Here is a 24,591-nt window from a genome sequence, read left to right as displayed (position 1 = left end):
CACAAAGCATAACATTAAGACTAATAGTGGGGCAATGCAGTCCTGACTTGCTTCCATTAATCATTAAAGGCTTTTGAGTTAGTTTTTTTTTATTTGTTTTTTTTTTACTTCTGTTTAAAAGATCACAATATTGGAGTATGGTTGACATTCCCGCAGAATCCTTCATTGTAATCCATTTTTTAAAAGAGTAAACAGATTATTTACATTTTGAAATTCGACATCCAGCGCGTAGCCTTTTCAGGGAGATTAGCCTGAAGAAGAGGAACTTTGTCGCCAGGTGGCTACGTTTCCCCGAATCTTATTGTGTGCCCTTACCCTTAGGGTGCACTGCAAAATTGAGTGTTATTACCTGCCTAACAGCCCATCAACAGAACAATGGGAATGTAACGAGATCCCGTCACCTGCATTGCTAAAAATGCTCCCACATAGTGAAAGATAAGAGAATAGCACTCCATAGTAAAATTTGTGAAAATATTTCCATTCAAAAGTGCTGGTTCTTGCTGAAAGCTTATAACCAGGCAAAATGACCAAACATGGCTGCCTACACACCAATATTACAGCTAAAAATATATATTTTTGGTTCAAGAATAACATTTTAAATGGTAGATTGAATTACTTGCAATGTAATAAAAACTATACCATACAAATCTTGACAGATTCCCTTTAATTTACTTGAATTCCAGTGGGAAGCCTAGTGCAATCGTATTTGTGAGAAATCAGATTAGCATGGGAATCATTGACATGGGTACAAATAAGAAGAGAAATATTTAAATTGGGTTTTGCACATTGAAATCTGTGATATATGTTAACAAGTTATTATCTCATATTTATTTGTAAGTAAATAACAAATTCAAAGACTGACAAGCAATAAGTGCCCTGTGGCCTATTTAGTTTTAAATATAAAACATGTTTATCATGTTTCATTTCCAGTTAGAAATTTAAATTATCCCAAGTCTAAAAAGGAAGAAAGATCCATGACCAGTTTTCGTAGATTGTTTCCTGCACATAATGTTTATTTTCCAGAGATTTGCAAAGAAAATTTATTTTAAGACCAGCACACTCTTACAAAAAAATTATAAACTTTTATTGTCTATACATTGTACCAGAGTCTCGTTTGAGTTCTCAGTGGGACCTGTTGGACTGAAACGTTGGACTCTGGTACAATGTATAGACAATAAATGTAAAACATTTTTTTTAAAAGGGTGTGCTGGTCTTTAATATAGTGTATGTATGTATGTGTGAAGTCAAAGGATTTACCGTAAATACTTTGATCGAATGATCGAAGGAAAAAATCGTTCGATCAAACGATTAAATCCTTCTTGAACGATCGAAGGATTTCCTTCAATCAGAAAAATCTTAGCAAACTTATGGGGAAGGTCCCCATAGGCTAACATTGTAGCTCGCTAGGTTTAAAGTGGCGAAGTAAGTAGTCGAAGTTTTTTTTTTAAAGAGTCAGTACTTCGACTATCGAATAGTCGAACGATTTTTAGTTCGAATCGTAGTCGAAGTAGCCTATTCGATGGTCAAAGTACCCAAAAAAAACCTCCTAAATTCGAAGTTTCTTTTACTTTGAATCCTTCACTCGAGCTTAGTAAATGTGCCCCCTAATGTTTGATGCAGTCGAATGTATTAAAAGCAGATTCCTGACCCCAGCAGTATGTTTCGAAGTACATAGACTCCTTTCTCAAGTACATGGGCTCAATAGTACAAAAAATTGTACTGATGTGCTGTGTCAACTCTTTTTCTCTTTTCTATTTTTTGTTACTCCCTATTAGTCCTCATTTGCAGCTTGAATTAGTTGCAAGGTGTAAATAGCACCGAAAGAGTTAAGGGAATGCAAGCTCTTGTGGTTTTTGTCCAGAGGTAGTCTGTCGGGGAAGCTGATTGCGCCATATTTTGGCTTTATTGAACTGTAGTGTGATGAGGCTGGTTTGGAAAAGGTCTTAATTTATTATTTTATCATTTTCAATACCACATAAAATAAGCAGCCTGAACGGAGGTAAATTGGAATCAGCGCTGTGCCAAGGGAGCCTCTGCATCACTATGCTTGCTTAGACCAGAGCGTAAAATAACCACTTACATGTACAACTGCTATAAATATTACATATAGCATATTGCAATAGTCAGGGCAGCAAGATGAAATTCACACAGATACACAGATCATTTTTTTTTGACAACTTAATCTTGTGGATAGCCGTACAGATTCTATTGCAATAAAAAAGCTAACATCCAGAATATGACATTTAAAGGGACACCTAGTCATCACTTTCCTAATTTAATTCTTCCACAACATAGTAAAGGTCATATCCTCTGTGAAATATGGGAAATTCATTGAAGTTCATCTTTTCCTATGGCGTATCAGCAGAATGAAAAGACCATGAAAATAATATCAACTGTGTTTTTATAGCTGTTTTTCTTTTTGGTCTTCTGTCACTGTAGGTCAGCTCATCTCTCTCTCCAGTGACTTCATTTCTGATGTCAAATTGCCAGTTGCCATAACCCACATGCTCTGGTGTTTATTTGCTATCCATGTAGTAACGAATGGGTTGCTTTAATTAAGCCCTTGAAGATTCACTGTACATTTCTACAGCATACAGTTTTGTTTAAAATTGATCTGGACCCTCACCTTAGGAATCCTCTAATTCTTAGGGATTGCATCTTATTGAAAATGCAGGAAGGAAAATCTGTCCCTTAAGATGACTCTGAACCAAATGTAGATAGTGTTCTACATTCTATGTAATTGTCCGTGCTCACATAACTAATACTTCATCTAAAACTGCCTGCAAGTGCTCATTTCAAATGCATTTCAGAGTGATTCTTTTCCTTCCTGGGAAACATAAAAAGTTCAATCATTTAACAGTTAGATTTTTATTAACCTTAAAGGTATAGTACCAAAAATTCAGGACATTGCTTTATTTTATAAGTTTCGTTATTTCATTCATTCGCTGATTTGCAAAGACCTTATGTATCTGCAAACAGAAATAATTCCAATTGTCCCCTAAACATTTATTCTGCTGGTTTTCCGCTATAAGGGCTTAAATGCTTAATGTTGCATTTGAAAGACAAGATCGCCACACAATAGATTCCCTACCAAACCAGAAGCTTATTGGTTTCTTAAAGATTGGCCTTCAACTGGGAAGTCTAGAAAATCCTGTTGGGGTCAGGGCACGCAGGCAGATTCGGGGAGATTAGTTGCCCGGCTGCAAATCTCCTCTTCTTCGGGACGACTAATCTCCCCGAACTGCCTTCCCAACAGCTAAAATGTAAATCGCCGGCGGGATGTAATTCGCCGGCGCGACTAATCTCCCTGAATCTGTCTGCATGCCCTGACCCTTAGGTAAGGACTGTGCTGTGATTTGTATGCAGACTACTCCTGATGGCTCACAGCAAATTGTTGGGATAGGTCGCAATGAAGAGGCAAACACTACACATGTATAGGCAGAATTTTACATTTAGGGGCAGATTTATTACAGTCGAATTTTAAATCTGAATTTGAATTTTTTTACATTTTTTCTGTGCCAAAATTCACAAATTCAAACTTTAATCCTTCAATTCGAATGTAAATTCGAATGTACACTTTATCACCACTCGACCATGCAAACAGTTCTAAATCGAATATTTGCCAACTAAAACCGTCCGAGTCAGTGGTAGAGGTCCGTTGAAGCATTTGAATATGTTAATTGCCTTCCTGACATTCAATTTTGTTTCGGAGGGAAAACTCGATTCAAATTTTCGGGTCGGGACTATTTGATCAAATATTAGACATTCACATTTTTCTTAAATAACCTCCCATTCGAGTCGTGAGTATATTCAAATTTATAAGAGTAAAAAAAATTCACATAAATTCAAAATCTGACCTTTGATAAATCTGTCCATTAATCTATTGTCAACTCTTCACTTTGTTTAAGCTGGTCTCATTGGCCTTTGAATGGACAGATTGCAGTAAACCTTCTGGTTGGCCTGTGTGCCAGTGAGTCATAACTCTGCACAAACATGGGCCAACAAACATGTTCAAAAACATAGGTCTATGACTGTAGGATGTTTGGATAGGTGGGTCTAATGTGTACAAGGATAGTGCACCAGAGGATGACCAATCAAATCACACTTCAATGGGGCTTCGTTTGGACAGATGAACAAGGGAACTAAATAAATAACACCATAATTCTATTTCCACACACTTATTATGTGCATGGTACGGTCTAATTATATGAGAGAAAAAAATGACATCTATTGAAAAGAAAAGCTTGTTTCAATAGAAATGGGAAATATTTGAATTTCTTGGGTAAAGGCTAACGGATAATAGATTCCATACCTGTACTACATGATATTCAGTTTGCTATTTACCATTTAATTGGTTTTCTATGGTTTTTATTGCATCAACAAATTTACCTGCTCAATAAAGTGTATAAACAGAAAAGTGTAACAGAGTAGCCAGCTGTGGGCCTTCCAGTCGTATGGTTATGCATTCAGTTCTGCCCAGGGCATTGTCTGCATTGAGTTTGAAGGTTTGCTCTGTGTCTTCGTGGATTTCTTCTGGGTACTCTGATTTCTACTTTCTTCCTCACTCTCCAAAAAAATAAAATAAAAATAAAGTGATATCACCCCCCTCCCTTTTCCCCCCATCAGCCAAACAAAAGAACAATGGGAAGGTAACCAGATAACAGCTCCCTAACACAAGATAACAGCTGCCTGGTAGATCTAAGAACAGCACTCAATAGTAAAAACCCATGTCCCACTGAGACACATTCAGTTACATTGAGAAGGAAAAACAGCAGCCTGCCAGAAAGCATTTCTCTCCTAAAGTGCAGGCACAAGTCACATGACTGGGGGCAGCTGGGAAATTGACAAAATGTCTAGCCCCATGTCAGATTTCAAAATTGAATATAAAAAAATCTGTTTGCTCTTTTGAGAAATGGATTTCAGTGCAGAATTCTGCTGGAGTAGCACTATTAACTGATGTGTTTTGAAAAAAACATGTTTCCCGATGACAGGACCCCTTTAACGTTGAACAACCCTTTTTATATGAATTCTAAACAAATACACCCTAGTATGTGTGTTGCGTGACTGTGATGGAGACCTTTAGATTTTAAACTGCAATGAACTTGGTGTTCCATAGCCCTTAATATTACTGAGCAGCCTGATACTTTTTTCAATAACCAAAATCAAAAGAATGAAGTAATACATTTTTTCTTTTCTAGAAGAAAACATACCAATGCATCAAGTGTCAGATGGTTTTTTACAATGAATGGGATATCCAGGTTCATGTTGCAAACCACATGATTGGTGAGTACAGCTTTACCTTGTTCTTTAGAATTTTTACTGTGTGTGTGTGTGTGTGTGTGTGTGTGTATATATATATATATATATATATATATATATATATATATATATATATATATATATATATATATATATATATATATATACATACATACATATATAGGTTTTGCAAACCACATTTACATGGGTGATCTTTTCATTCTGCTATTCACAAGGAATGAGTACATAGCAGTTAAGAACATCCATGTGTAAGAGTTTTAAATCAGTTTGTAGCGTAGGTACACCATGCTAATATAGCCCTGGAAGTAACATTCCTTTTCTCAAGGCAGGTGTTAACTCCAGGGCTTCCTTGCACCTGTATGTGCGCTCATCTTTGCATCATTAGCACAATTGCATTCATTTCATCAAAGTAGGATAAACCCATGCATTGGCATTAGTTACAAGTTGCAATGAGCAAAGGTAGATCTGGGATCCCTTATCTAGAAATTCATATACAGAAAGATACTAATTATGGGAAAGTCATCTCTCATAATCCTTTTTATCTTAAGCAACTAACTCCATTTTCTTTTTCTCTGTAATAGTACATTGTATTTGATGGCAACTAAGCTGTGTGAATCCATATTGGTGGCAAAACAATCCTATTGGGTTTATTTAACGTATAAATGTTTTTTTAGTGGACTTAAGGTATGGAGATCCAAATTATGGAAAAAACTTATCTGGAAAATCTAAGTCCCATGCATTCAGGATAATAGAGCCCATTCCTGTACCTTCTTTAATAGCACGTCATTTTGTGTGCTACTTTGCACTTGCTTTCACAAATAAGCCCTATTGAGACAAAGCTTTTAGCTTGATCAGTAGATTAACAGAACACTGTGACCATTTGTGTACCCTTTCTACTCTACACTAATATGTAACTGATCCATAATTTGTCATCAGTAATACTTATTTGTGGAGAATAAAACTAACTCGGACTTGGATGTATTGTGTTTTTTGGAAAGGTTGGATTGTATCAAAGACAATCACTGTTTGATGCTTGTTATACTACTATAGACAACATGTTATGGGTGTACACCACAAAAGAAAAATGTGTGAAGAAAAACATAGTGCATGTATGGGGATATGTTATCAGGAGAACTGTTATCCAGAAAGCTCTGAATTATGGAAAGGACATCTCCCATAGACTCCATTATAATGAAATAATCCAAATTTTTAAAAAAGTATTTCCTTTTTCTCTGTAATAATAAAACAGTACCTTGTATGTGATCCAAACTAAGATATAATTAATCCTTATTGGAAGCAAAATCAGTCTGTTGGGTTTATTTAATATTTACATGATTTTCTAGTAGACGTAAGATATGAAGATTCAAATTACGGAAAGATCTGTTATGTGGAAACCTCCAGGTCCCCAGAATTCTGGGTAACAGGTCCCATGCCTGTAGCACATATAGCTTAGAACTTGTGGTACCAGAAGAGTGATATGGAACAGATATTGTTTAAGATCCAACTATTGTCTGTGAAAACAGATCCCTATTATTCTGTTAGTCTCTTTATATAGTCAACTTGCTATTGCCAGGTAATGAGAGGTGTTTGTGTTAGCCCAGTCTGTATTATGCAAACTGTTTTTTAGCAGACATTACACAAACTAAAGGTGCTTGGCTCTCATGGAACTGCATAACTAGGCCCATGTTAAATCGGGTCTTCTACAGACTCAAGATTACTGGATTGTATTCGTTTATCTTATGTGCTTGCATATACATTTTGAAGGTTCAGGTTATTTGTTTATAAGTCGATAGCAATGTGCCCATGAGAATTGGTTGGCAGAGTCTTCGAAATCCACAGTGAATATCCCAGAGTCAAAATGAATTAAATATTTATTTGCACTTTAGACTGAATTAATTTTGCTTCGGAGTTTCGCTTCTCATTTCTTTAGGCAGATGCCTTAAAAAACATTTCCTTTTTGCACGAATAACTTTCTATTAAAACGATCTGAAATTTCATATGTTTGTTGTCTGCCTGACTTGAAGCCCAGTGATTCACTGTATACACTTAAACTACCTGGTGCAGTTGGAATATTTTCAGATCAACCAGTTTCCTTGTAAAGGATACAGATTTGCTGTTTTTTTTATTTCCTTTATTTAAATAGCAAAAAAAAAATTGAAAATTGAAAATTCGAACTTGCAGATTTTTTTCAATGATCAAATTCGAATTGTGAATAATCCAAACTTGATTAGAATTTTAATTAGAATTTTGAGATTTATCAAACCCTGGCCCTTTAAAAATTCAAATTCGACTATTCGCTTCCTAAAACCTGCTGAGTTCATGTATAAGTTAATTGTAGAGGTCCAGGGACCAATTTGAACATTAATAGCCTTACTGACATTCAAGTTTTTTATCGGAGAAAAAATTAGATTCGAGTTTGGTCAAATTTGATTCAAATTCAATTTGAGTTTTTGGGCCGGTAATATTAGTTTGAGTTTTAGATATTCGATTTTTTTTTATTAAATAACCCCCCAATCGGATTTAGAGTATATTCAAATTTTTTTGTTAAAAAAAAAAATTACACGAATTCAAAATTTGACCTTTGATAAATGTGCCTCTAAGTATTCTATAAAGATTTACAAGAGTGTTCTCTATAGGATCATGAGAATAAGCAGAGAAACCGATTGGTCTGACTTTGGACTAAAGCTGGCCATAGATTTTTAAAAGATCAGATCCTGATCGTGAGACCAATATCTTCTCAGAACGATCGTACGATCGTACGAATTTACCATCAACTAAAAAGACCAATTTGGCAGGAAAACAAAGGGGAGCTGCCTGCTTGGCCCTGCAAACATAGAGAGATTGCACTGGGGCCGACAAAGATTTTTTGACCTGGCCGATCAATTTCCCGACAGATGTCGGCCGAAAAATAGTAAGATGTACGATCGTTCGAATACCACTAACCGCACGATAATTTCGAAGGATTGGTCGGACTTCCCTAAAACCGGTCGTTCGGCAAGAAGAATTGTCGCGTCTATTGGGACCTTAATGGCATGCAAGGAGCAGTTTTGGCTTCCCTCTGTCTGCATATTCTACACAGGCTGAGAGCTGCACTCCCACCGGCTCTGCTGTATCTCTGCACTGACAGGCACAGTGTTCGCCTGCGTGCAGACACAGAGTAGATATCAGTGTGGAAATGAAACTATGCATTTTTGTGCCGAAAGTGTGTTTGTGCACAGGCAGACATCATTCCTGTCAGTGCAATAGAGTGTATGGGAGTGCATCAGCCTTTTTCTACCTGCAGTGTGCCCTTAGCATTAGTTACAAGCTACTAATCTGGGGCCATTGCACCCACACTCATTATCGACTGGTGAGTGGCAGTATGGATCACATATAACATACAGAACAAGTGTAGAGCAAGCACTCAAATAAGTCAATCCAGAGCCGGAACTAGGGGTAGGCAGAAGAGGCACGTGTCTAGGGCGCAAAGGCAGAGGGGCGCCAGGCACGTACCTATTTTGATGCTTTCCCCTAGTTTGGACCCATCTGTGGCTGCAGTTCCTGCTGAATGACGATTGTGTGCTCTTCCACGCATGTGCATTTGCGTGGCACCAGCACTTTCACGCATGCGCACTCACACAGGCTCGGCACTTCTGCGCATGCGCAGTCACTTGTCCTCTTCTGCGCATGTGCGAACGATTGGGAGCGCCGTAGTCGGCCAGGTTGACTAGGGCGCCTGGTCGACTTGGCCCGGCACTGAGTCAATCTTCCAACCAGGTGAATAAAATGAAGTAGAAACTTTATGTGTACATAGAGGTAGCCTTACACATTTTGTTTTAAAAACACTTAGCTACTTAAGAGTCTATGACTAACCCCCATATTTAATAAAAGGCACTAAGTTTGCCAAGGAGCAGTAACCCATAGCAACCAATAAGATGTTTGCTTTTAAACAGGTGACCAGTAAATGCTACCTGCTGATTGGTTGTTATGTGTTACTGCTCCTGGGAAATCTTAGAGGGTTATGCAATAAAAAGCACTAATGGGGGAATGTAATAAATGTCGCAAACAGCAAAACAATTCGCACCAATAAGAATAAAAATCCACATCTCGCAATGTAATATTGCAATGTAGTGTTGTTATTGCATTGCAAATTTTAATTGCCCACTCTTAAGAAGTGCTTGAAGGTGTCGACATCTTTTGGAGCAAACTTAACAAGTTTTTCAGTAAGAAGTTTTATTACATTTACTGTGCATTGAGGCAAACTATAAAATTCGCAAACGGTCTTCCACTGTCGAAAATGGTCGCTAAACAGTTTCCGGGTTCGCAAAAGCTATATTAAATTTGCGGAAAGCAAAATTTGTTCGCGCAAAGGCATAACTTTTCACAAAAATATTTTTTCCGTTACCAACTTTTAAAACATTCCCCCGTAACTGTTTTAACATGAAACACGTAAAGGCTGCCTCTTTGTATATAGAAATAAAGTTTCTCCTTCATTTTATTAATTTGATCCTCTCCCCTTGCTGAAGTGCTCCTGGGCCTTTTCTATTAAGTGGTGAGTTATTTTACTTTATGGATCTCTCCTCTTGCCTATGTTAACATATACAATCACAAATCCTTGCACTTCAGTTGCAGTAGAAGCACTGTCACTGCCAGTATCCACAAATAGAAGACCATGTAAGCATAGAAAGAAAAAGCTTATACAGTTTCATCAATTTACATTTGAGCATTCTCATTGCTATGGCAAACCATAAATTATAGTATTGCTTTCTTTTATAAACGGCAGACTTTTGGTGGTCATTTCTTGAATAACATCCATTTCTTACTATGATTTTATTATGAATTTTAATGATTTACAGTTGAGTTTCTCAGCTTGAGTTTTTATTTTTTTTTTAAATCAAATTAATTTACAGAGGATATTGGAAGATTATACGCTCTCTCTAAAACTTCTAAGATTAACAAAGGGGCCAATGTTGTTGTGCCATAATAGAACTAAAACAATTAAATCTTGATGGAATTTATGAAAGATTACAATTTGCTCTAAAGAGGGCTCCTGCGCTATGCATTAACCTCCCTGGCACCTAAGTGGTTAAAGCTGTGTGTTTCTTATTTAATCCAAAATAATTGCATATGCGAGCAAGGGAATAGACATTAAAAGCTATCTGAAATAATCGTATCTACTAATAATAAGGTGCACACTGATTCATTTCTATTTTCTGGATTTTATTGCACATTTCAATCAGCATAACAAGATGGATTATGTCACCTCATGGAAAATAAAGTTAGTGGATGAGCAAATGAAGTGTAACCTTAAGTATCTTTAGCAACAAATCAATTTGCATTTATTTCCATGCTGCAGTTGCTAATATAATTATTTGAGAGATGAATCTACTGAGGCAATAATAATATTTAAAATTATAAAACATTTCATATTAGGTGGAAGTCATTGCTCAACTTGATTATTGGTACACTGCTAAGGCCATGTTGTCTTGTTATGGACCAGGGCTAATCCCAATTAGAAATCTAAACTCAAAAGTGTAGAGGTATCAACATGAGGTGATAGTGATTATGGGGTTCAATGTGAGAGCTGAGTTCTGTTTGTGATTATTATTATTACTATTACTTGTGTGCAACATGGTGACCTCCAGGTACTCCGTTTTCCTCCCACACGACAAACATATATACGTTGAGGTTAATTGGCTTCTGAAATTGACAATGGCTTGTGAAAGTGAAGATTGTAAGCTCCACTGGGGCAGGTGTGACTGATGCGAATAATGTGTTAGTTAAGTGCTGCCAAATATGTTGTCATTGTTTAAATAAAGGTTAAAGTGATGCTGACACTAAAAAAACAACTTAATACTTAATATTAATGTACACAAAAAATTACCTATGGGTCATGTTGACCATCGTTCACTAATATGTCTGTTTTTTTAAGTAATTGTTACTTGAAGTTCCTAAACCTGACTGTTTTGCCAACCTGACTGTCCCATCACAGCCTGTCAGAGTTTCTAATGCTAACGGACTCCTGCTGCACAAATATGGCAGCCCCTCATAGAGAAACATGGGGGATCAGACAGGTAATGTAAAATCATCAGTAAATTTTTTATGGCAAAATTATAAATAGCATTCAAAGACAATATTATGATAGATGAAAAAAAAAGGTTTAATTTCAGGTGTCACAATCTCTTTAATTATCATCGATATTGTGCTGTAATAATAAAACAGTACCTTGTACTTGATCCAAACTAAGAGAATTAATCCTTATTGGAAGCAAAACCAGCCTATTGGGTTTATATAATTTTCTAGTAGACTTAAGGTATGAAGATCCAAATTACAGAAAGATCCGTTATCCGGAAAACCCCAGGTCCCGAGCATTCTGGATAAAAAGTCCCATACCTGTATTATTATTTCTATTCTAGGAAGTTGTTAAGCATCCCCCCCAGTAATTCTAGTCACTTAAAGGAGAAGGAAACCTAGTCGCGCAAAAACCCTCCCCCTCCCGTGTGTTGCCCACCCTCCCTCCTCCCTTTCCCCGGCCTATCCGTCCCGCTGGGCAAATGCCCCTATCTTGTTACTTACCCTTCTGCGCAGGTCCAGTCCACGGAGTTCACAGGCACCATCTTCTTCCACGCGATCTTCTTCCTGCCTGGAACGGTGTTTTGGCGCATGCGCAGTAGGAGCATTTCGGCGGTACGGATCTACTGCGCATGCACCAAAAGTCACAAAGTTTTCCGATTTTTCTTGACTTTTGGCGCATGTGCAGTAGATCGTACCGGCGAAATGCTCCTACTGCGCATGCGCCGGTCAAAGCAGGAAGAAGATCTCTTGGAAGAAGATGACGTCGGTCGACTCCGTAGACTGGACCTTCGCAGAAGGGTAAGTAACAAGTTAGGGGCATTTTCCCAGCGGGACGGGTAGGCCAGGGGGGAGGAGGGAGGGTGAGCAACACACGGAGGGGGGGAGGGTTTTTGCGCCGACTAGGTTTCCTTCTCCTTTAAGGCCCTTGGGCTGGTGCTCCTCTGAAATAAGCAACTAGAATCTCTTTGGAGTGCCTAATAGCATGCCACCCCCAGTTATTCTATCTTTCATTGTCCTATAAATAGGGAAGTACAGATGCAGCCACTTTGGTTTATCTGTTTGACACAGAATAACTAAACACAGATATCCCATTTATCTCATTTAACACAGAAAACTGTGTCACAACATCCCACCTAATCAAAGCATTCACCATTGTGAACAATGGTGCTTTGGTATGCTAATGAAAAGGTTAAATGCATTAAATGAGTTAAGATGACTTTAGATAACACAGTTTATTCAATTAACCCTGAGTCATGACGCATTTAACTCACAAATCCAAGTGGCTTCATCTGTATGTGTATTGCTGTAATGTTATTTCCCGCAACTAATAAGTGTTACTAATACAGTATGGCAAGGGAAGAGAGGCCAATCTACTGGAAAATGTAGTTTAATGCACTGATTCTCAGAACCCAAAGACATTTCTACCAGAATTTGTATTCACTTCACACTTTTAACTGCTCCTGTAAAGATTTTTTTTTTTACAGTTTCTCCTCGTTCAGGTGGCATTCATCCTGCAATGGATATTATTATATACAATTATCCTTCCCCCCCACCCCAATATACAGTATAAGGCAGAGTAAATCTAAATATAATATCCTGAGCATAGTAAAATTACGTGTTTCATTGAATTCTCTTGCTTTCCTGCGTTATAAAAGGTTGACTAAATTTGTTTTAAGAATGCTTAAATATAAAATATTACTAGTACTTCTTTTATCTGTTTCCTGCACTCCCTGAAGGCAACTTAAAGGAAATGAGATGTCGGCTCCCATATGATATTCAGTGGTGACATTTAGAAAAGCCACAGCGCCAAAGAGTAATTTGAACACTTGGCCATTGAATCCAGATTTATGAAGCGAAATTAATTTGCTGCTTGCATTGGGCTAAATATTTAGTGCAAAGCAGGAACATACTACAGCACTGCCCTGCCATAGTTGTGGCAATACTTAGGAAAGGCCCTCTATTCTCTGGTCCACATATTATACCCAATCTACCTTATTACTGAAATCAGCATATTAACCGCTGGCAAAAATAGTTGCTTACATATAGGGGCAGATTTATTAAGATTCGAATTGGAAATTTGTATTTTCAAGTTGAATTTTTGGTCAAAACTCACAAATTCGAGTTGGGAATAATACAAACTTGAATTCGAATTCAACATTTATCATACCTGGACCCAGGGAACAATTCGAATTCGACTATTCGCCACCTAAAACCTGCCGAGTTCATGTAGAAGTCAATGGCAGAGTTCCAGTGACCCATTTGAAGATGTTAATAGCCTTCCATAGAAAAAACTCGACTTGGTAATATTTGTTCGAGTTTAAGTTTTTTCTTAAATAAGATACTATTCAAATTTCGAAGTCATTTGAGTTCATTTGAATTTAAAAAAACGCTAACATTCTACCTTTGATAAATCTGTCCCATAGAGTCATTTGCTATATCCAAAAATAATAAAACGACATCACGGGGCAAATTTACTTATGCTCGAATATCGAGGGTTAATTAACCCTCGATATTCGACTGTCGAAGTTAAATCCTTCGACTTCGAATATCGAAGTCGAAGGATTTAGCGCTATTCGTTCAATCGAACAATTAAATCCTTCGAATCGTTCGATTTGAAGGATTTTAATCCATCGATCGAACGATTTATGTTCGACCAAAAAAAGACCTTCCCCATAGGCTAACATTGACTTCGGTAGCTTTTAGGTCGAATGGTCGCATAGTCAAACGATTTTTAGTTTGAATCGAAGTCGTAGTCAAAGGTCGAAGTAGCCAAAAAACCCATTTGAAAATCAAAGTTTTTTTTCCTGTATTCCTTCACTAAGTAAATGGGCCCCTATATGTTCAATATTTATGTACTGAGGACAGATTTCTCACATAAACAGATGGCATGATCAAATTTGAGCTTATGTACTAATGAACTACTAGACCAAGTAACCATAGGGCTTATTAAGCAGACATAAATAAATGGCAAAAATCAAATTTTTGTATGATTGATATATCTTTATTTTTCAATGTTTAATTGTTTCCATGGCAATCTAGAGCAAATGCTGTGCAAGGTAGGGAAGGGTTAATGTCCCTCAGTGGCTGCCTTAGCTAGAAATGTGATGCAGCTTATATTAAGTTGGCCATACAGGGGCAGAGTTTGGCTGCTGACTGGCTTTATTTAGTTGCTAGGATACACTGATGATTTCTCCTATAATCTCTATTACATCTATCTGTATGATGATGATGTGCATGTAAGGGCCTTGGCCATACCTACCAACTGTCCCCTTTTTCCCCAGACAGTTCTGATTTTGACAGCTCAACCTGCACTGAACAGCCAGAAAAAGATACAAAGTTTCTAACTTCATTGGCTATTGGCAGAGAGCCCAGAATAGATACTTTTTGTAACAATTTAAGATAAGCAAAGAAGCAATTGTAACTATTTAAGATAAGCAGATTGCTTGGGGAAACTGTGACTTGCAGCTTAAAGGGCAATTCCCCTTCATTAGCAAAACTGCAATAACACATAAAAACCACAGAAATGTGTTCAAACTTTCATAACCTGCCATATTTTGTAAAATTGACATGGTTATTGGGGGGTTGGCCACAAAAATGGGTGTGGTCAAAAAATGTTGGCGTGTTTTTGTTTCCAAAATGTTGGGAGTTATGGCTTTATTTGCCAATTAAAATAGGGGTTGCCATATAGGTCAGAATAATGTACTGTATAAATAACAAGGTAAGAGCCTTTGCCTCTAGGTGCTAGCTGTGCTAAGTAAATTCCCATAACGTACATTTTTGGCTTTTTCTAGCTTACTGTTCGTTCTGCTTACTGATTCTCTTCTAGTTCACACCTTTAATTTACATGTAGTTCTTTTTCCCTTAGGGGTGCACTGAATCCAATATTTTGGATTCGGCTGAACTCCCGAATCCTTTGCGAATGATTTGGCTGAATACCGAACCCGAATCCTAATTTGCATATGCAAATTAGGGGTGGGAAAGGGAAAACATTTTTTAGTTCCTTGTTTTGTGGCAAAAAAATCAAGTGATTTCCCTCCCGACCCTAATTTGCATATGCAAATTAGGATTCAGATTCAGTTTGGCAGGCAGGACGATTCGGGCAAATCCAAATCCCGATCCGAATCCTGTATTTGATGCATCACTACTTTCCCTTATAAAAATCTGCCTAATGATTAGCAACATCTTCATTTTATCTTTATCTTGATTTTCTCTTGTCATAACAGAAGTGTATGTCACTGTAAAGTTGATATCTATGTAATTAGCATGTCCTTTGTCTCCATTTGGCCCAGTAGTTAAACTCTGATGGTGCTGTTTGGCTAGAATTATTGTTCTGTGCACTGCCTGTTGGGCACAGGCAGTTCAGTTTTATGCTTGGTGCATGTAGTAAGAAAAAGAAACCGACCCTTGAGTCTGATAACTTGTGATCAGTAACTGCCATGCACTAATCATCTATTTTAATCCCCAAGGATGTTTTCTCTCACAGTGGAAACTGGCATTATGATTAGAGCAGAATTCCATAAGATACATGGGTGTGTTTCCAACAGCTCCAGATAACTGCCTGCCCAAACAGAGTAGGCCACTCACTGTGCACAATGATGGATCATATTGCTATTTTGGACTCATCTGTCTGACAAATACAGTGATTAAAAGATAAACTGTAGAATTGTTGGTAGATAACTGCTGCAACTGTGCATTTAAATTGTCCGTTCTAGAGGCTGCTTCTTGTGCACGATAAATTATAAATTAATGTAAAGTGCTGCATATATATATATATATATATATATATATATATATATATATATATATATATATATATATATATATATATATATATATATATATATATATATATATATATATATATATATATATATATATATATATACACATACTGTGTAGCTGGTGCACACGGCAAACAGTCCAATGCCTGTGTGCTGGTTTACAACAATCACATAGTCCGCTCAAAAAAACCGCATCAACCAGGTCTTAGTAGGAAAAATCAAATATTCAAAATTTATTGTCAACGTTTCGGCTCCATAGATTGAGCCGTCTTCTATGGAGCCGAAACGTTGACAATAAATTTTGAATATTTGATTTTTCCTACTAAGACCTGGTTGATGCGGTTTTTTTGAGCGGACTATATATATATATATATATATATATATATATATATATATATATATATATATATATATATATATATATATATATAATCTCCTATTCCTGTGCAAACGACATATGCATGTATTTATTCTTTGTCTTGGGTTGATATTCTTATAGTATTTTTTTATCTCTTACTTGCTTACACAATTCACAGTGTAAATACCAATACTTTTACTGATATGTAACATTTCCAGTCTTTTTTATCGATTATCTGATTGCATGCATCTAATGTCTGGAAACCTGGTAATTTAGAAACAAAAGGCATTTTCTGCTAAACACAAACAGACTTATATGCACATAAATTGAGAGTGTGAATGTCAAATGCAGCTCTACAGAACAGTGGAGCTGTGTCATACAAGGAGAAGTTAAATTAACATTGTATAATAAGCAGCTTTCCAGCTAAATAGCAATAACAACATGGCAAGACGTGCTACAGCTGCACTCTGACCCTGTTCTTTCTCCCTATCACTATTTCTGTTAGGTTGCTCATACACAAAAGTCTTGAATAACCTATAAAATATAATCATAAATATAAATTAATCATTATAAAATATGCTTTGTAATGCCACCTGACTCATGATAATTGTATATAAGTAGAATAAATGTATCCACGGTGTACTTGTAAAATTCTTATATCCTATCCATGTACATATGTGGTCCAACCCATGTAAGGAATTTTGAGGTTCTGCATGAAGGTATAGAGCACTGTAGTGCCATATTGGATATGGAAGACAGAGTTCTGTCTAATATTAGTACTTATATATAAAAGCCATTCCTATGCAACTTTTTCTGCTTGCTTGACAAATCCAGTCCATGTCTAGTAATGGAGTAGAGCTTAGCTGGCCCATGTGGACTCAATGGCTTTACAGCTGGGCATTGTTATGGAAACTAATGGCAATGAAACTGAGCAGGAGATGCCCTTGAGGGTAGCGCTGAGTGAGCCAGAAAGCAAGTGTCAATGAGACAAATACACAGGTAGCTGTTTCTGAAAGAGTCACATACACAATACATAGTATGGAAGAACATGTAGGCTTGATTTAATGCTATTACTGTGTTAAATGGTTATTCTAACAGGGCTTACAGCTCCTTCATATTCTATCTGCATTGCAATAAATGACATTGTTTTTATCTGTTCAGAAGATCTGGCCTAATTTTTCCACCTTATAAGTGCAGTGCAAAGCCGCTAGTTTCTCCAGTGGCAACAGCTATCTGTTTTCACAGCAGACACACACATGCATTATATTGCACTAGGGAGCGACAGCATCCAGTCAAGATAATCCATCAGTGCTTCACCCATGGGTAAAGCAATAAAAACATGTAGGCCAGTTTAATAAAGGCCAGAAGGGGTTTCTCACCCTTAAAGGACTAATTACATTTGCTAGGCAAAAAAGAGCTCAGAATCGTGCCATTAAAATACCATACAAACATACTTATACCTCCTTGTACTTACCTGTTGTAGTGCCATGACATTTTGCTGAATGCACCTGTGCTTAAAGGAACAGTAACATCAAAAGTGTTTTAAAGTAATACAAATATTATGCAGTGTTGCCCTGCACTGGTAAAACTGCTGTGTTTGCTTCAGAAACACTACTATTGTTTATATGAATAAGCTGCTGTGTAGCAATGGGGGCAGCCATTCAATGGAGAAAAGGCTCAGGTTACACAGCAGATAACAGATAAGCTCTGTAGAACATAATGGTGTTATCTGTTATTCACTATTTAACCTATGCTATATATACTTTTTTTCAATTTCTGCCATTGCTACACAGCAGCTTGTTTATATGAACTATAGTAGTATTTCTGAAGCATTTAACCTGTGCATATATCCTTTTTTCAATTTCTGCCATTGCTACACAGCAGCTTGTTTATATGAACTATAGTAGTGTTTCTGAAGCATCAGTTTTACCAGTGCAGGGCAACATTACATGATATTTCTTTAAACACTTTAATTTTTTGGTGTTACTGTTCCTTTAACTATGTGACACATATGTACTTCACTTGTACAGGGCTCACTTTGTGTTCGTATGAAATTAAAGGGCAAGTAAAGTTGTCCCCACACCCCACCCACATGTTTCCTTGCTAGCAAAGTTGCATCCCAATACACAATAATTGCATAAATATAACAAGGCCTTTACAGGTCTGTGTTCTGCTGTTGGGTATTGCTGTAGGTTTTTGCTTCTGCATTTTGAACAACTGTGTGCATGATTTCCCAATTCGGTGGTAGTTGAGAGTCCATACACTAGTAAGTGATACTTGTGTCAACATTTATTTTGAAATGGTGAGTTGATATATCAATGCTGGGCAAATTGGCACCTAGGCAGTAGCCCATAGCAACCAGCGAGTTTCAGCCAGCTGCTGGTGGAACTTAAAAATAACAACTTGATTGGTTGCGGTGAATTCCTGCTCAGGTACAATTTACACAGTATTTAATGTAAATGTTCAAACCCTATTAGCAAACTAATGACCTTCTTCTCACTTCCTGGGCAGCTTGGATAACTTGAATGGAAGGCTCTCTCCTGAAATATTTAGCATTGGAAAATAAATGGGCCATCTTCTAATTTCATAATTAGTGCTTTGTCACTGCAACACCTGGTAACCCACCCACACCTAGCATAACATCTACAGATTCGTAGTTTTCAGTTTGTGTCTATGCTAGTATTTATTTGCTATCAGCCTAGTTTGCATAAACATTTTGCAAATTGAGTAAAACACTTGAGAATGAGTACCACAATGGCAAGCTGTATGTTCTCCATTTATTTAGACATTCAGTGCTTAAGCTTGCCATCATTGCCCACATTAGCAATGCCATTCTGACTGCCAATAATATTTATGTGAATATTTATAATTTTATGCATCTGTGGAGCATGTCTAATTTCTTGTAATTAAAGCCCGGATGCAGTACAAAGGTTTTCCGCATTCAAGATGAGCTCTACTGTATTATGTGGTTTATGTATCGATTCACGTTTGCAAAATGTTACAGCCTGTTTTTTGTTAGTCTTTGTTTGTATAATGGATACTAGGAAACCGTCAGCTCATTGGCCACATAAAGCCACACTACAGTGATGTATCCTACATCACTGTAGACAACAAAGAGAGCATTACATTCCAAAAGCCATCCTAAAAAAACATAACATAAATATATATTCAGGGCTATGGGCAGATACCTGTCACTGGACATACACTACTGTATATGGCAGCAGGGTTGTAAAAATAACCAATTCTTTTTATAAACAGAGGCCTGAGAGCTCTGTAAGATGCCTTTAAACCCCCATCATTAACTGCAGAGAATAGTGGTTTTAAGTTTAAAGGGGACTATCATGAAAATAAACATTTAATATAAGCTTCCGAATACTGAAATAAGAAGTTTTCTAAATACAATCAATTAAAAATTCTGTACCTTTTCTGAAATAATAAATTTTATCTTTGCTATCCCTCTCTCGGCATCTGTTTGTCTTCCTTCTGTCTTCATGCAGCAGTTGGGTGTCAGATAATCATTGACCGATCTAATATATCTCATAGGGAGGCTCCTTTTGCCTAGCCTAGAGGATGTATCACTCTATTAAAATCATCAGACATCATGTCTCTCTACATGCAGAATTTGTACAAAAGGCAGTTATTGTTAGATTTTGTTTGTTCTGGAATCAGTTATTTGATTGAGCTATAATTCATCTGCTAGGAAAGGAAGCCCCCCCCTATAAGATATATTGTATCTAACTGTCAATAATTATCTGACACCCAACTGCTGCAAGTAGAAAGAGTGAAGAGAAACAGATGCTGAGAGAGGGATAGTGAACATACACTTGATTATTTCAGAAATGATGCAAAATATTTAATTGATTGTATTTAGAAAGTTTCTTAGTTCAGTATGAAGGTTTATGTAAAATTTTAATTTTAGTGATAGTTTCCCTTTAAAATTAGGTTCTCAAGGCAACTGTGCCTCAGGCCAGGATTGGTAGAAATTGATTTGGGGCTAACTGCTAGGCTATGGGAGACATTATACATATGTAGTAGTAGATCAAGTTTAATAGGAACAGGGAATAGTTAGTGTATAGAGAAGTGGATTAGGCATAATGTAGGTGTAATAGAAGAGGAAATTTATGCTCAGTAGAATAGCATTAAGGCTAATAGTACTATTGTTAAACTTCTTATGTACGTTAAAATGGTGTATTGTTGACTGATAATAGAATAAACAAAATAGATACAGCTTCTTTAGAATAACCATTTTAAAGAGTGCCCTGTCACCCATCTCTGTGTCCCAGCTTTACGCTTGTTGGGAATAGTTTGAAACTTACAGTCAAACAGTTCAAAAATGAAATTGGCACTTTGCTGCAGCCTAACAGAACTCAAATTTTATATGAGTTGGATCACAAACTGCTGAAATCTGTGCTGTTTCATTGTATCTGAAAGCTACCCCCATGTGTGCAATCCTGGCGTGTTTTGAAAAAGCCAATAAAGGGTTTCTGCATGGACCATGCAAAAGGGATACTTTCTCTTTAATAGCCATCTGTACAGGAGGGAAGAGAAGTGGGCCAGGTCATCTTTTCTCAGCTGTCATGATATTAACGTAGGTAATGGAGCAAGCTCGCTTTTCTGCTGGGTGTTGTTTTTCATCGATTTAAACAGATAATTCTATTATTTTATACATTTGCCTCAATGTAACTGGGCAGATTAACAAACATCATACCATTATGAATCCGCTTTACATTTTTTATTTTTACTTGAACTTTTGTTTCATGCAGTCACACCTACTGTGCAGATGGCTGCATGCTTTGTACTCCAGCCAAAACATTTAAAGATACGTGTGATATGGGGATACGATAACAGGATCGAATGAACCACAGACTGCATAATTATATAAAATGCTAAATTAATACCGAAACTGTCGGGTTTGAGTCCCTTAAATAAAACATATTCTGGCCTGCAAATTATTATTCTTTTATTATTTTTTTATTATTCAGACAGTGGCACTTGTTTTCGACCTAGTGCTCACTGAATAAAGTGGCGGTTTAACCCAAGTAATCTTGTAGCAATAGACAAAGTGAAGGCACTCTACTACTGTTTTTATACAGTACTGAATGCTTTTGAAGGAGTTCTATGTGTCTCTCTTAAACAAGTTGCATTTTGCATTAAAAAAAAAATAAGCACCTTGAAAATGTTAATTAAAATGCATTCTTTCAAGGTATCGTCATGGTCACATGACAGTTTGCTAAAATATCTCCTACAGAATGTCTAAAGATATAGGAAAAGTACGTGGAGGGGGTGTTGCTGGAGAGGACCTGGCTCCAGTGATTGCCCACTTGTCCGCTATTTAAATCCTGGCTTTACAATGTAAAGCCAGGATCTCTGGCTTACCTCTTTCCAGTGAATACCGATCTACAATTTTATCGTCCAGGGACTTGTAGCTTAACAAGACATGGAAAGGTAACAGGTTTCATATTATGAATATAAAGCTACTAAAATGTAAACACCAAATGCAATGTTTAGCTTGAAGGACTGACAGCACCAACATCTACTATGAAAATCATTTATTGCTTGACACATACAATTAATTTCTGTTCTATGCGTGTAAAAATATTCTTTGAATTTTATTTGCTTTCTCCTGTGCTGTGTTGAGACTTTTTTTTTTTCTTGTCGCTCCCAGTATGTTTTTAATGGAGCCGTTATAAACTGACCCCTACCAGAAAAGCTACAAGCATTCTGCAGTTAAATGACTTAGATGCAGATTTCTTAATGGCAAATCCTGCAGGTTTAGTTCAAGCTTCCTATCCAAAATTAGGATTTGAAAAAAACTCTCTTTAATGTCACTGTGTGTAACTGGGAATTGATTCCCACAAACCCGAATGGATGAAATGGTCTAAGGTATCAATTATGGGCAATGTTACTTATTTCTCCATTGGTTTTGATAAATATTGATATAGTTTAAAACCTTTTTCTGGGAAGCACTATCTGGGCACAGTGGTCAATATTCATCGTCCAATCCATAACAAATTGATCTGATGGATCAATTGTTGTGCTACTAACAACAATTGATCTGCTACCCCAAAAGGTGTATATATACTTCATACAAGTTAAAGAGCACCTTAGTGATGATAGTGATGGGAAATATATGTACAGAAGCCCTTTTTAATTTGAGGTGTAAGGAAAATTCATGTACCATCACTTTGAAAGAAAACTACTGCACTATAACATAATCATCACATCTTTTTGTCATCTCCTGAGCCATTTGAGTACTGGCCCTTCTTTTTGAACCCAGAGCAGAGCAGGATTTTGGAGCTGGCAAGAAGGGATCTAATGGAACCCCGAGTATTACAAGTCATATAGCACCAGAATATTCTTTGGTAACAAAAGTGCCCATAAGTCTCATTCAGACAGTATTTCTTTCTCCCTCCCAACACATTACTAGGCTTAAGTTTAACAGAGCTTCTCAAATGTCATCAGATTAGGTTCCTGAATTTCCAGAAAAAAAATATACTTTATGGGGCAGATTTATCAAAGGTCGATTTTTTTTACTCTAATAAATTAGAATATACTCACAACTGAAATGGGAGGTCATTTAAGAAAGCACTCGAACTAATATTACCGACCCGAAAACTTGAATCGAATTCGAAACTAATTAGACTAAACTTGAATTGTTTTTTTTTTTTTGTTTTTTTTACGAAAAAAACTCGAATGTCAGGAAAACTATTAACATCTTCAAATGAGTCACTGGACCTCTGCCATTGACTGCTACATGAACTTGGCAGGTTTAAGGTGTCAACTTTGAGTTGTTTCCATGGTCCAGGTATAATAAATCTCAAATTCGCAATCGAGTTTGGATTATTCCCAACTCGAATTTTTGAATTTTGAACAAAAATCCAACTCGAAAATTTTAATTCTAATTTACAGTTCTGCCCTATGTATTTATATTTATTTTATGATCTAATATCGGGACACTATTATCCAGTGCTACGCAATATGTTGGCGCTATATAACTACATGTTCATAATAATAATAATAATAATAATAATCCAGAAATATTCTCAGGGTTGCAATTCTATTTACCCTGCTTAAATAAATATTAAACAACTGAATAAGTTATTATGTGTGAATTATTTTTTAAAGTTTGAATATTATGTTTACATTTTTTTTTTTTGGCATGGTGCTCAATATTCAAGCAAAGGCCCCTTATCTCAAAACCCAGGATCCCACGTAATAGTTCCATTACCTGTAAACCCTGCCATTTTAATGGAAATTAACATTTTTTTGGAGCGAAGGTGACTGGGTTGGATAATGTAAGCAGTACTGTCACATAACTGTTTTGTAATGGGATTATCAGTATCCTCTAAAAGTCAACTCAGAAATCTCATTTGCTTTGTTTTGTTTTAAATATAGTAATTTTTCTCCTTGTGGGATTGACTCGGCCATGACCCACTTAAAAACGAAAAAAAAAATGCATGCCTGTAATATTTTAAGTGCTTAGAAGAGTCCTAATTCTGTGACACAATTTGGGTGTTTATTTCTGTATCTAAGAATAGAAAGGGCCTAATCAGATCTGCACAATGTATTCTATATTGTGTTTTATCTGCAGCATAATCAAAAGAATCTGTCAATATGGACAGAGGGTGTCGAGCTTCAGCTGTTCATATTGTTGCATTTGGTGTGCTGATGGGGTTTCTTAGGTCACCTTTAAAATTATGCCTATGACAGCAGTAGACACCTGCCAAGATTGCAAGGTATCTCACAGCTCTCAGGATGAAGCCTATGGCCTGGTAGGCCTCAGTTGGTGAGGTACACATTTGCAGTACAGCTGGCATCACTGTATGGGGCTGCCGTGTGGGCTGTTAGGGAGTTGGATGGGAGACAGGCATGAAATTTTGTCTAACCCGAACTGTCTTTTTTTTTTTTTTTTTCCTTTTCTGTTGGCTGCTTTTCAGAGCTTCGTTAGGAAAAAAAGAGAGAGGGAAAAAAAACAATCAAGCGTCTTTTAATCTGCTTGCGATTACCAGTAGTATAAAAAGAAAAGCATAATGAGGAAAAATGCCTTGTTTTGTTGCTTTCAAAAGCCAACAAATTGGAGTTAACTTGACAGGAAGTAGCTTAATAATTAGATTATTT

The 24,591-nt window shown here is 36.7% G+C and overlaps 1 protein-coding gene across 5 annotated transcripts in view; it reads left to right on the top strand.

Annotated features, from left to right (window-relative positions):
* Window positions 1-24,591, top strand: part of znf521.S (zinc finger protein 521 S homeolog) — a 211,135-nt gene that overhangs the window by 87,247 nt on the left and 99,297 nt on the right. For 4 of the 5 annotated variants that reach the window (XM_041567126.1, XM_041567129.1, NM_001091128.1 and 1 more), the window contains 1 exon segment: window positions 5,199-5,283. In XM_041567126.1, the coding sequence (XP_041423060.1) occupies window positions 5,199-5,283 (85 nt within the window). 5 annotated transcript variants of the gene reach the window in all.

This window comes from Xenopus laevis, chromosome 6S, assembly GCF_017654675.1.
Source record: "Xenopus laevis strain J_2021 chromosome 6S, Xenopus_laevis_v10.1, whole genome shotgun sequence".
In the NCBI taxonomy this organism is placed as follows: Eukaryota; Metazoa; Chordata; class Amphibia; order Anura; family Pipidae; genus Xenopus; species Xenopus laevis.
The sequence above is the reverse complement of the archived record's forward strand: the minus strand, read 5'-3'. Positions and strand labels throughout refer to the sequence as shown.